Source organism: Lagopus leucura, unplaced genomic scaffold, assembly GCF_019238085.1.
Source record: "Lagopus leucura isolate 7727_CA_CO unplaced genomic scaffold, USGS_WTPT01 Super-Scaffold_1, whole genome shotgun sequence".
Taxonomy (NCBI): Eukaryota; Metazoa; Chordata; class Aves; order Galliformes; family Phasianidae; genus Lagopus; species Lagopus leucura.
The window spans coordinates 12,055,811-12,068,734 of record NW_024962250.1 but is presented as its reverse complement, the minus strand read 5'-3'; the positions used below and the strand labels follow the sequence as shown (position 1 = coordinate 12,068,734).

Below are 12,924 nucleotides of genomic sequence, written 5' to 3'. Positions count from 1 at the left end.
TGATGCTATACGATTGCATTGCTACAGTAATGCAGTTCTGTAACTGGACTCTACTCTGCAGTGGTGAATAGGAAGCACTTTTCTACCATGGAGTGCTAGTTTAGCATAATGTAGTTTGCACTGAGGAAGAAACAATTGTTCTACTGTAACTGCATCTATTCATAGGAGTTCCTAAAACAGCTGTGATCAAGAATCACTTCTCACTGAGCTCTGTGTTTTGCTCTCCATCTTTGATTTAAGGGTGTGATGTATTGTCAAATCCAAAAGAGCATTAACATCCAAGCCTTAAATGGGAAGGTGGTGGTTATTGTTGCTTTGCCTGGGTCAAAATTAATCATATTCTCTAAGTAGACGTTTCCTCCTTCATGGTTATCCAATGAGTAAAACCTTACTGTACATAAATATTAAATTTGCCCTTTTTTTGTTGCAGTATTCAAAGAATCCTTCAAGGACAAAAAAAAAATAATACTGTTATTGGTACTAAATCACGCTCCTTTTTTTCAAATTAATTGTGTTGGAGTTGTCTTTCAGATGGATGAAGGCTACTGTGTTAAACACCTTCCCATTATGTAGTAAAGACTATTTCTTGCATGTGTAACTTGGATTTTCTTAAGAATATGTAAAGCATACAGGAAAGAGAAATCTGTTTCAAAAGCAATTTCAGGACTATCTTTTTAAACATTTTCTGAAAATATACCTGGATATTCCTTTATGAAATACAAAAGATATGTTGCAGAAGAGGAAATGGAACGTTTTTTAGAAATCAAACTTAGAGAAATTCTTAAGTAAAACCATCTGTTTCTGCTTCTCCTTAGAATCACTTTTCTACTTGTACAATTTTTCTGCTGTACTGTTTACTTAATTCTATGGTGATCCCATTGATTTTGGTGCGTACCTTTTATGGTGGCTCTCGTCATCTTTTATTGGTGAAAATATTCCAGTGACAGCTGCTGCCTTTGGCTGTTCAGTGTCTGCAGAGATCCATCTTCAGAGGTGTGCAGTTCGGCACCATTCAGCTTTCGCTTTCTGCTGTCTTCTGTTTTTTCTAGAAAGATAGTAGGCTTAGCAACCAAACTGATTTTTGAGAAACATGTTTGAGGAGCCTCAGTAGGATGTATGTCATAAAAGGAGCAGTGCTGTGTCTTCCTCATGTACTTCAGTCAAGGACTGTCTTTTACGGGATTGCCACTTGTGGCCAATGAGAAATAGTTGCCTTTGGTGTTAAAATGTGTAGTAGTTCATTGTTGTCAAAAATTTAGCAATACAATTAAAAATCCATGCATAAGGCCTGAGTTGTTACTTTCCCTTTTCTTTTTATGGGAGGGGCTTACACACATACAATAACTCCCTGTTCTTTATTTGCAGCCAGAAGAGTTGAGAGAAATCATAGAGAAGACAAGGGAGATGGAACAGAACAATGGTCACTACTTTGATACAGCAATTGTGAATTCTGATCTTGATAAGGCTTATCAAGAGTTACTTCGGTTAATAAACAAACTTGACACAGAACCCCAGTGGGTACCCTCTACCTGGCTACGATGAAAGAGAATAATTCCAGGGGACAAATGGGCTTCAGTTGAGTAATCATTCTAAGATCACGTGTAGGTCTGCCCAGTTAGTGAGTAATAAGTGTCTGAGCCCTGGACCTCATTGGCTGCATCCTTTATAAGTGAAATCAGGTATTATTGGAAAAAAAAAAAAAAAAAAAAAAAAAACAACAACAACAAAAAAAAAACATTAAAAAAAACAGCTTGAGAGCTGATTTAACTGTTCTAGAGGTTGTCCAAATTTTCTTTTTCTATGGTCTAGAAATGGAGACCTTGTCCATACTAAATTCTAAAGCTTTAGATTTTTCTAGCAACAACTTTTATACATAAATTCTCTTTTTCTACCTAGTCACCCTTAGGAAAGCAAAGATTTTAAGTGTGTGTATTTGTATATACAGTCCACATTGTCACATAGTTATAAATATGAATGTTATTTAACGCTTAACTTAATGACTTCATGGGACATAGCGGTAGTTCAGGAGTGTAATTCTACAGATCGTTGGGCAGAGAAATAATCTACGTGTGAAAGAGGTGATTAATGAGAAATCTGTCCTTTTCAAAAAATTGAAGAACAAAGATGCTACTCTGGTCTGGAGCTACCTGGTGAGGCTTGATTTTATATTCTAATTCTAAAAAACATTCCACTTTCTAATAGCACTGTAATTGGAAAATGTGTATAATGTAAATATTTCAATCCTTGTGTCGTCTTAGGCAGGCTTTTTAATTCTGGGTTGACTGCACATTAATTTTAGGTTCAATTAAAGATGAATTATATTGATCTTTTAGATGTGATATTTTTATGGAATTTTCCTTGAAACATCGGCTGATTGGAGCCGCTGTTTTCTGCAGATCTGTAGGGATATTTAGGAAGGCAGAGATTATATTTTTATGAAAAACATGTAGTTATAAAACATTGCTTGGAAGTCAGCTGAAGTTCTCATGTTTTATAACAGAATACTGGCTAAAATAGGCTGATGTGCTGAACATTGGAAGATAAGTGGGTTTTGTAATCTCTGTGAATGGCTCGTTTTGTGGCTGTTGCTCTAACAGATAACTAACTGGAATTAAAACAGCTGAAGGTAGCTATTGTGTTATAAACAAGTATTGTAATTCACTAGCCAATATATTGTCCTGCATTTGCTCACTACTGCAGTAAAAAATGGGTGAAACACTGGTGACCGACTGAGAAGTCGCAACAAGGTGGAACTTAGTAAAACAAATAACTTGAAATGAGTGAATAGAAGGCAAAGTCTGTATCCTAGTGTGTGTTCTGCGAAACAGATCAGATCACCTCTACATCTTCAAATCTGAGCTATGACATTAGTAAACTACAACAGCTGTGTCTGCAGTGGGGGGAATTCTATTGCTAAAGCTAACTGAAGATTACTATCTGGGCTGTTTGAGTTTAGGGTAGCACAGCCCTTGAATGTGAATATCTCTTAATGTTAGCCGTGGTGTTCATTACTTCCTACAGGTAAAACACAAGTTATGTCGGTTTGTTGTTCACTCCTGTCTAATGCAGAAGGATTTAACAAGTAGTTGATTTTTTTTCCATGCTGTCTTGCATATATTCAAGTTCTAATGGAACAAACTCATACCTGTAGCTGAACAGAGACCTCCAAGTGTATGGGGAATATAAAGAAATTATAAAATAACATTTCTAGTTAGTGAACTAACATTTTGGATTGAAAAATTAGAGTGTGCTCCTGTCCTGCCTGCTACAAAGCAAAATTATTTGCTGGTTTAATATTTAGGGCTGAGAAGCAATTAAAGGGGTAAGTAGTGACCCTTCAGGAAAAAAAAGAAAGCTGGGGGGGAGGGGGTGGGTGAGAGGTTAGGAAAAAAAAATATGTAGTGTTCTAGATATTGATGTAAGAGTAAGGTACTCAAATTGGTAGGTTTTTTGCCTCACGCTGCAGGCATGTTTTCAGTTTAATCCATAGTTTGAAAACTACAATGTTCAGGTATAATGAATGTTTCATAGGTGACAAAGTACTCGTACAAACTCTACCCTTTTTCTTTTTAAGAAGATTGTAGGTATATTAGGCTCTTTGGTATTGACTGTGTCACTGTGGGACAAGATGAAAAGCTGTAAAATTTGTTACTTAAGAGTAACTTAGCTACAGAGATACTGTCCAAATTCCTGCAGCCACAATCAGCTTGAGATGGTTGCTGAAGCCCCCTTATGTATTCAGTGTGATAGCCTGTGTCAGTCTCAGTAATTGCTGTTAATGTCTTTGATGTTTTTCTCCCCAGTTTCTCTGAAATGTTGTACAGAGGCTGCTTGTAAAGCAGTAAGTTCTTGAATGTAGACTTAAAGAATGTTGAGGTTCAGCTCTACTCTCTTAATTCCCAAGGCACACAGTACTGATATCCATATAATGAGGTGCTATGATATTTATAACCAGTGTTAGCTGTCCTGCTAAAGGGCTTTAGCACCACTAAGAAATGTACTTGGCTGTCCCATCCTGCCATCAGTTTGGATCTGGAACTACCTGATATAAGAAATTACTCTGCCTTTTTTACTATTTTTAACGCAGATTGTGTTTATTCCCTTGAGAGTAAAACAGAATATGCAAACTTCATTGGTGAAACACTTTATCATGGGCCTTGTAGTGAGCTGTATCAGACCAAAATGAAGGTAATTGCATTTTTATCAGTCCAGATTTAATTAAAAGTAAACATTAGTTGAATTGTGTAAAATTTTTGAATGTAATTACATGTTACTTCTTAAAATGTAGGGTGGGGGTTTAATGCCTTAATTAAGGTAACTTTATTCAGACCTGTGGTTAGCCCCACATTGTACTTTTATATGTGTATCTGCACTCTGTATTTTGAGACATCATGAACTGCACACTAATGTAAAAATGTAAAATATTTCTAGATTTAAAATAAATCACTGTACAATTTTATTATTGTAGTGAATCTTGGGAATTGTCTCACTGCTGTTTTCCTGAATGTGTGAAAGATGGCCTAGAAGATTATCTCTTTACTTCCTTCACTAGGATAAGTGGTGTTGGAATGGAACAAAATACATTCTTAGGTCTACAGATTCTCTCTGCAGTCTTACTCTATTTACTTATAGCTGCTGCCTAATTTATTTTAATCACTACTTCATTTCTGGTAAATTCAAAGGCTTCATCAGTCATCACAATTCATCACAAGCTTTAGGTATCCATAAGCTGCCTTGATGGGATACATTTTCACAGGGACATGCCCATCGCCTTGTTTGTAAGTCACGGAATTTCATGTATCAGAATGCTGTGAATTCCAGAACAAAATTTTGTTTGCTGATTTTTGGATCAGCGTCCACTTTGCACCAACTTGAAGCCCTCTTCAGCTGAATTCTATTCCAGGTAAGGTAATAAACTGCTATATGATAAATTGCCATCTGTAGAAGTAGGAGAAATGACACTGTTACAAAGTGTAAAAAGGTGCAAAAAATGGCTGTTCAAACAGCATGTATAGCCTTTTCAATGCTACCAGTAGGGGGCTTGGAGGAAAGATGGGTTATTTGGCAATAGAAGTGGTTACCCAGGATATTGAGAAGGCTGAGGTATTAGTGACTGACAGTGCACTGGCACAGGCTACCTGGAGAAGCTGTGGGTGCCCCATCCCTGCAGGCATTCAAGGGAAAGTTGGATGGGGCTCTGAGCAACCTAATCTGTGGTGGGTGGCAGCTTTGCCCACAGCAGGGGAGATGGAACTTGGATGGTCTTTAATGTCCCTTCTGACCCAAGCTGTTCTGTGTTTCCATTAAATCAATGTGACAGTTTCCAAGCTTTTCAGACCATGGTCTTTTAGAATCAGAAGCCAGGCATAACATATTCAACAGTTAGAACTTTTACTCGTTTCTAGTACAGACAGTATACAAGTTGGCAGAATCTCTAATTAGAACCATAAATGTTTTAGGCCAGTGGTAACGATCGTGCAGCAGAAATAAATCACACAAGACTATGGATTTCATCAACAGGTTAGAAAACCAGAGCTGCCTACACTTGCATTTTACTTCACTTGTGCCAGTACCTGCTTTAAGCAACTTTGACATTAATTCACATTCTAGAAGTAGTGAACAGTGCGTGCATCTCCTTAAATAACATTTCCCACTGCTTGTAGTAGTGAAGGAAGCAATTAAAAAGGAATCTGGCTAGGCAAATCCAGAGCCGTCTTCTACAAAGAACAGTTGTGGACAGCCATTCCTATTACGTGAAGAAGCAGGCTGAACACGTAACAGAAGGCCTTCCTGATATTAAAACACCTTATTAATCTCTCCTTTTCTTCCAAATGCTGTATTTGAGTTCCCAGATTTCTAATCTCCCAGGAGAAATCCACAGTCTGGTCAACTCAGGCTTAGACACCAAACTGAGAAGCCACATAAATATGATTGAGGCAATGTCCCAAATTATACAGTAAATGGGCATTCTGTATTTTGGGTCCCCTGCTCCAAATACAACAACTGCATCAGGTTACTCAAAGAGAAGGTCTTCGTCTTTCTCTTCTGCTAAGAGATTGGCTGGTTCACGTTCCCCACCAGCAGCCCTCCTCAGCTCCCGTTCTTTCTCGGATTTTTCTTTCAGTACCTTTTTCTTTTCCTGGATCTTCTTTAACCTGTGAAAAGAAACGTGGCAGATCTGTGAAAGCAACATGATGTTTCCATAAAACAGGCCAACAACAAAGATGCCATACATGTTGGCTACGATATAGCTGCTTGGAAAAGTTCACCAGGAAATTGTCACTAGATGCTGCCCTTAAACAACATTCATCATCTCTGCAGATTTACTTATTTACCCAAATTCTAAATGACATTCTTGACCATAAGCGAGTGTTGTATTATACTACTCTGCTCTTCTTGAATGAAGGCAGATTACATTTGTTTCATTTCAATTTTGACATCTTTTTCCCAGAACACTAGCTTCTGTGGCAGAGGTGTCCTCAAAGCAGAAGAACTCAGAGTACTGTATTCCATCATTCCCACAGGAGGAAAGATGAAGACAGCTGTGTACAACCCAGTGGTAGAGCTACATATGAAACTGTGACAAGTAATTGCAGCTCTTCAGTTGCCCAGCTCTGGAAACTCAGTGCACAGTAAGAATAGTGTTCTTTGCCTCATTTCTTGAATAATTTTCTGCTGTCCACCCTGAGGTACAGTCTATTTGTGAAAAAGAACACTCTGGTCTTGTTTTACATAGTTACCTGTAGAATTCCTCTCGCTCTCTTTCATCCAGTTCTGTGATGATATAGGAAAGAGTGCGCTCGATCCTGGGAATAATCACTAAACAAATATAAATCAGGAAGTTGATGGACCACTGCTACATTACCTGGGAAGTTACCATAATGCAGTGCACAGAGGATTATTTAAAGTTATTCTAGTAATTCTTTAAGGCTCTCTGGATGCCCACTCTGCCACCCCATCCAAATGTAATAAACACGTTGCTACGTTTCTACTGAAAACCACCACCAAAATGTTCTAAGTTATGCTAGGAAATACTGCAGAAGTAGTTATTTAAAACATCTTAAGACAGAGACAATCCCCTCTTTTGTTTCTAGTGTACATACTTAAAGTAGTAAATCACAGGTCAGTGGCAGACACACCAGAATACGTTTCTGTACTGAGAACCTGCAGAGCAAAGATTACAACTTCCTAGAACTTATCACCCCCTATACTCCAGCCCCTTTGCAGTATGTTTTATAGTAATTGTACTCAGGAGTTCTTAAACTGGTTTCAAATCATACTAACAAGCAATCAGTCAAAAGAAGAGTAGCTTCCAGGACTCAGCTCCCCATCCTGCACAGAGAGACAAAAGCACTGTACATCCCAAAAGGAAGAATACTCACCATGTTCAATTGCATTCACACGTCTATTTGTTATTTTAATGGCTTCGTCCAAAGTAACAAAGGATGTCTGATGGAATGGGAACAAATAACAAGATGAACTCAGCATTTCCATCTATTCTACACACAAAACCAAACATTGCTTGGAAGCCAAAGCTGCTCATTTTATAGACTACATTTTTGATAGAAGCAGAATTGTTTCTAGAAATGTTGGTGCTCTTACTGTTTGTTACCAGATTACGTCTGAACCCTGAACTCTAGCAGCTTCAGCTACAAACTACACTCCACCCACTTCCTCAGAATTTCTTCTTAGTGCTCTGGAATGTGAAGAGGTGGTATTGTAACTGTGTTTAGTGGCTGAAAAAGGGTTGAAATTTGTTTAAAAGCACTGGGACTAAAAGCCTATAATACAGCTGAAAGTAATGAGCTTACAGTCCATTGAGACTATACTTTCAGTTCAGAACTGAGAAATCGGAGACCCCCCACATTTTTTTTCTCCCATCAACCTGTAAGGAGGCCAGTTCCACAAGCAGCTCCACAGCTTTGGCATAGTTCCTCTTCAGCTTAGCTAGCTGTTCTCCACCTCTGGCCAAGCCAGTCAGCTCATAGCCTGAGAAAAAAACAACATCAGGTTTGTTGCTAATGCTACCATGGTTTATTCTTACTAGATAAAAAGCAGTATCTGCACTTTACAAACTAGAGGGATGCAGACAGCTCAGAAAGTGGCAAGGTAAAGCCTTTGCCTTCTAAGAAATCTATTTTCATAATGGTTTCTGCTACTACAAATCACTGTTGTCCATATCCACTCTAAGATCTGCCAGTTCAAAAACATAGTAAATAAGGTTTCTCCTCATCTGAAAAACTCACTGATTTAGTAAACTAAAATCCACTATAGCCCATATTTAATCCCTTAACGTTAGAGAAACAGTACAAAGCAAAAATAGCTTTGCAAACAGCAAAATGTGGAGAAAAGAAATATTGTTGTGCCCATGATGTAAGCTGACTTATCAGCAAGGCATGACAAGTATTCTTCTATTAGCACAGAACGGCTATGAGTACACAAAAGGCAGAATATGTTTTCTACTTACTGTCTCCTCCTTCCTGATAATGCTCAAAAACCGGCAAGGTTACCCCTGACAAGAAAGAACGCAGATTTGTGCAAAGGGACATAAAGGCTAATCTATTTTTTTTCTTTTTAAGTACAGCACATTTGTAGTCAATGTGCCTTTAACAAATTCTGTAAGATCAGAAGCTTTGTTTCCAAAATCTTCCTATATAGTTTGAAAAAATTAAATTATGCTGATTTTGCTATTTTAATATGGAATTTCAGCATTATGCCGAGATAACGGATCAGACATGTGAAAAATTCAGATTATTCCATTTCATTTAATACTCAATTTTATATTACTATTTTGTACTTAGAGAATCACAGAATCGTAGGGGTAGGAAGATATCTATTTTCCTTAATATTCCTTAATCATTCAATCTTGATTATTTTTTCTTGTTTTATTCAAAAACAATTACAGATACGTAATGTTCTGAAATGTATTTAATCTTGATACTTTATTTCCTGATTTATTTTCAGTAATGGTAGTTTATGACAATTACGCTCTGTTTGAAGATCTAAAAATTAGGACTGCAGTTTACGTGCATTCATTTCATCTTATGAGAGGCTAAACATAAAAATTTATCTCCTGTATCTAAAAAATCTTAGCAAATTATAAGCGTTCCTACTGTTAGATGAATAAGAGAAACAAAGAAGAACAGATGGTGTTTGGAGACGTTCTTACATATTTCAGAAAGTGCTCCCACAGCTCCCCTGAAAGTTGAAATGTCTATTGTCTACAAAAGAGTCACCTGCTACATTGTCTTTCTTAGCTCTGATCTTGACTTGAGCTTTGTTCACATTCTGGATCACGGTGGTACTGCAAAGAAGAAAAGATGTATCTTAACCAGGAACACCGAAGTGGTCCATTACTTCATCATTATATCCAAAGAGAAGGAGTTATCAGGTAACATTGTTATCTGCAGCTAATGGCTTTCCTACAATGTTTGGCAACAAAAGCAGCAGTCTTCACAAAATGTAACTCTGGAAATGTCTTAGACCAAGTACACAAAGCATTTCTAAAAACTAGCAAGTTATCTGGTGAATGACGCTGAAATATGTTAAAAACGTTTAATCTTAATCAACTTGAGATCTTCTTCCCACTGAAAGCAATTTCAAGGCTTAAATGCAGATCAAGACCACACCGCTGTTCATTTTTACAAGTTCATATTTATTTGTTCCTTCAGAACAGTATTAAGTTTGTTTACCCATTAACTCTTACTGTGTTAACGACCTTGAGCTGGTACAACAGTTCATCCTGAAGGATTCTGAAGCGTCTCATATTCATCCAAGAACAGGTTACCGTACCAGCTCTTCCACTGGAGTACAATTTACTTACTGGGTGGAATCTGACTATTGTTTATAGCTAAACACTATATTAAGACAGGAAACTGCACCATATCCAAATGAAAGGGCAAAAATGCCTTTTGCCCTCCAGCAGCACACAGGTTACTATTGTGTCTGATCACTGAGCTCTTCCCCATAAATTGGTGGTACCATCAGCTGAATCATTAACAGTTCCCCAACTTTATTCCACAAGACCGACGTATGCTTAGATGAATTACACAAACAGCCTAGTTCGAATTGCAATTTATTAAAATACAATTAAAAGGTTAGTTTCTCCTGTCACAAATAGCCCTCACTAGCCCTAGTGAGATGAGTGGTCATGAAACAAGAGGCTAAAACAATTAGTAGAACCCCTGAATGTCTTACTGGGAGAAAACATCACGTTTTAGATCCCAACCTCAAGTCCACAACAAAAACCAAGATAATACGTAATCCAATACTCTGCTAAACATTCTTGTTTACCTGTGTTCTAGATTCTAAACTGAAAAATCCACCTCCTTCTCAAATCAAGAATTTGCACATAAAATCTCTTAATTTTTCAGCTCACTTTTCTTACATGTTTTCATCACACAAACGATCACTCTCTTGCAGTTGTCTCACACCTTAATGGAATTCACTTGTCATGTCCTACTATGTCTGCTGTCTTTTTTTTTCCTTGTTAAAAGTTCATTTAAGAAATTTCTTATTTCCAAAAGAGAAATCAACAATCAAAAAAGGATGCCCATAAGATCAGCAATCCTTACCTGAAATCTCCTGCTGTAAACTTTGCCTCGGCAAGTGAAAAGGCAGCTTCTCTCATCACCTCACCCATCAGCAACTTAGTCTGTTTTTTTTTTAAAGAGACATCAAATACAAGATATATATATTTTTTTTTTCAAAGAAGACAAGAAAACAATAGGAAATATAAGAAAGAAGGAAAGAGAAAGTACTCTATCTGCAGTTTACTCTCAACTTGCTAATTAGAATTTTCAGATGACTGGTAAAAAATGAAATACAATTAAAACCCATCCGATATGGTAGAAAGTAACAAGATCTACTAAGTTCTACTGAAATCTTCTAAATTTATACACTGCTGCAGACATGAAAGCAGAGTTATGCTCCCCTATCCTCAGTAGTATCCCTTACAAATAACGGGTTATCCACAATGTTGTCCTACGTTCTGGTTTATCTAATGAACTTAGAAGAATGAGAATGCACAACTGACAACCAGATTTCAAGTCAAGTGAGCCTAAGAGAGAAAAATTCTAATTTGCCTACCTCAATAATTTTCTTAAGGATCTGCCTGAATCGGAGTGTCAAAGCGTCAGACTTCTTCTTCAAGAGGTTGCGACCTGTTTGAGCTCCCTTCAAACGAGCCTTCATGATGGTCTGAGCCCTGTTACAGAAAAAGAAATAAAAATGCCCTGCTTCAGCCAAAGGCATTTAAGGGGAAAAAAAACTTATGTCCATGTCAGAAAATGTTGTATGACTAATTATGAAGCAATGGAGAAACATAAGCATGGTACAACAGGAAACAATTTCAGTTTATTTATTTCCAGTAGCAAACTTCCAAGTTTCTGGTGCAAAACTATGAACTGAAGAAGCATCTAAATCTCTCTTCCCTTTCAGCTGTGGAGGATATTTAATTTGATGAATCTTTTTGACTTAACTAAAATCTCAGTCACTATACTTACGCTAACTTAAGCTACTGCTTTGTTTATAGAGCTATAATGCACAAAGGACAACATTCAGGTCTGTAAAACTTTTTCCTCTCCGAAAAAATAAGCACAGTTACGATTCTGTCTACACAGTGAACACAGTCACTTCTCCACTCCACTGGCTTGATATGAGAATAACTCCATTGAAGTTTACAAGAAGCACACGCACTTTCTGAATGTCCACGAAAAAAACAAAGTCCAAGAACAAAAAAAAGCAACTCAATGTTTCCAACAAACATGCCCCTGTTACCACCTTGAACTACCTTCACACTCTGCTCACCACCTGCCAGGGACCGGCTCCCTTTCTGGTTCAAGCAAGACCTCACAGGCTGAGAGAGCATTAAGGAAGTCATGTTTACCATTTAGAAGGCTGAGCAGCTTCTGTAAGCAATCGTAGCCAGCACAGCAGAGATCATGCCAGCAGCACAAAACAAATAAACCTTGTACAATTCTGTCAGTTAACAAAAAACTTTTTTGTGGAGGCAGGCCACCTGTAGTTTTAACATCCTAACTTACACTCCTATCAACTATCAGCCAGTTATTGCCTTCCCACCACACTGATGTGGCAGCACGCAAAACAGATACCTTTTAAAAGAGACTGAGGTGCCTCATCCTCAGACACATAAATTGAATGAAAGGAGCCAGAGAGCAGCTGACTTGGTAGGTGCTATCATTTACTTCTGACTTGAGGTTCAAAAGAGAACCATGCAGCACATTAATCTTTCCATATAAACTGTTACCTCACATCTAACAGTTCGTCAGTTTTAAGCACTTGCGTTCACTGCAATGCCAGCCGCTGTGCTGAGCCCTGTCAGGAGACACCTGACCGCATGACACACCGTCTGCTGCTCTCTGGGAAGCTACGGGAAATCTGACTGCACGCTGCACTTCCCTTTTTGTTCTTTTTTTTCTAAAGGCTTTACGGCCAGCCTGTCGTACAACGGTATCGGCGTCCTCTGTGGAACAGCAAAGGGCAGCGGCTGTTTGAGTCTTGCGTTCTCCCCGACACGCACTCTTATTTCGTACATGGAGCCCCGTGCAGCCGCAGGTCTGTCTGTGCGCGCTGACGGCTGGCTTCGAGCCGCCCGAGGACCCCGCAGCCTCCGGCCGCTTAGAGACGCGTTTACGCAAGAAGCGACCCCGGAGCTCTCCCTCCCAACCCGGCGCCTCGGTCCCGGGGGCGGCCGCTCGCTCCTCAGCCTGCCCGCGCCGCGGCCGGCCGACACTCACATCCGCGACGGGAAGATCTCGATACGGTCCTTGCCCGACATAGTGGCGGCAACGGTCGAACGGCCCGGTCCCGCTGTCACCTCCGCGGTCGCCGGTCACGTGACGCGGCGCTACGCCCGCCCCGCCCCGCGGCGGAGGGAGGGGTTTCCCAGGGGGCGCCGCGGTG

General features: G+C 39.0%; 2 protein-coding genes across 2 annotated transcripts in view; one reads left to right on the top strand and one right to left on the bottom strand.

The window, feature by feature from the left end:
* PALS1 (protein associated with LIN7 1, MAGUK family member) overlaps nucleotides 1-3,381 on the top strand; it is a 51,264-nt gene extending 47,883 nt beyond the window's left edge. The window contains exon 14 of the mRNA XM_042863823.1: nucleotides 1,366-3,381. Coding sequence (XP_042719757.1) covers nucleotides 1,366-1,542 — 177 coding nt within the window. The 3' untranslated portion in view covers nucleotides 1,543-3,381. The remainder of the gene's footprint in view (nucleotides 1-1,365) is intronic.
* A 1,991-nt stretch (nucleotides 3,382-5,372) lies between these two features.
* On the bottom strand, nucleotides 5,373-12,874 carry ATP6V1D (ATPase H+ transporting V1 subunit D). The gene is made up of 9 exons (XM_042863809.1): nucleotides 12,759-12,874; nucleotides 11,089-11,206; nucleotides 10,575-10,654; nucleotides 9,237-9,304; nucleotides 8,468-8,512; nucleotides 7,886-7,989; nucleotides 7,383-7,449; nucleotides 6,741-6,819; nucleotides 5,373-6,155 (listed from the first exon to the last, which is right to left on the bottom strand). Exons 1-9 carry the CDS (start codon nucleotides 12,797-12,799, stop codon nucleotides 6,014-6,016), a joined length of 744 nt encoding a protein of 247 aa, XP_042719743.1. The 5' UTR covers nucleotides 12,800-12,874; the 3' UTR covers nucleotides 5,373-6,013.
* Nucleotides 12,875-12,924: the final 50 nt, after the last annotated feature.

Coding starts and splice junctions, on each gene's coding strand:
- ATP6V1D (XM_042863809.1), bottom strand. CDS start 12,799: ATGTCGGGCAAGGACCGTATCGAGATCTTCCCGTCGCGGAT. Junction 8,513..9,236: donor TAAGAAAGACAATGTAGCAG/GTGACTCTTTTG, acceptor CTTTCTTGTCAG/GGGTAACCTTGCCGGTTTTT. Junction 6,156..6,740: donor GAGCGAGAGGAATTCTACAG/GTAACTATGTAA, acceptor TTCTTTTCACAG/GTTAAAGAAGATCCAGGAAA.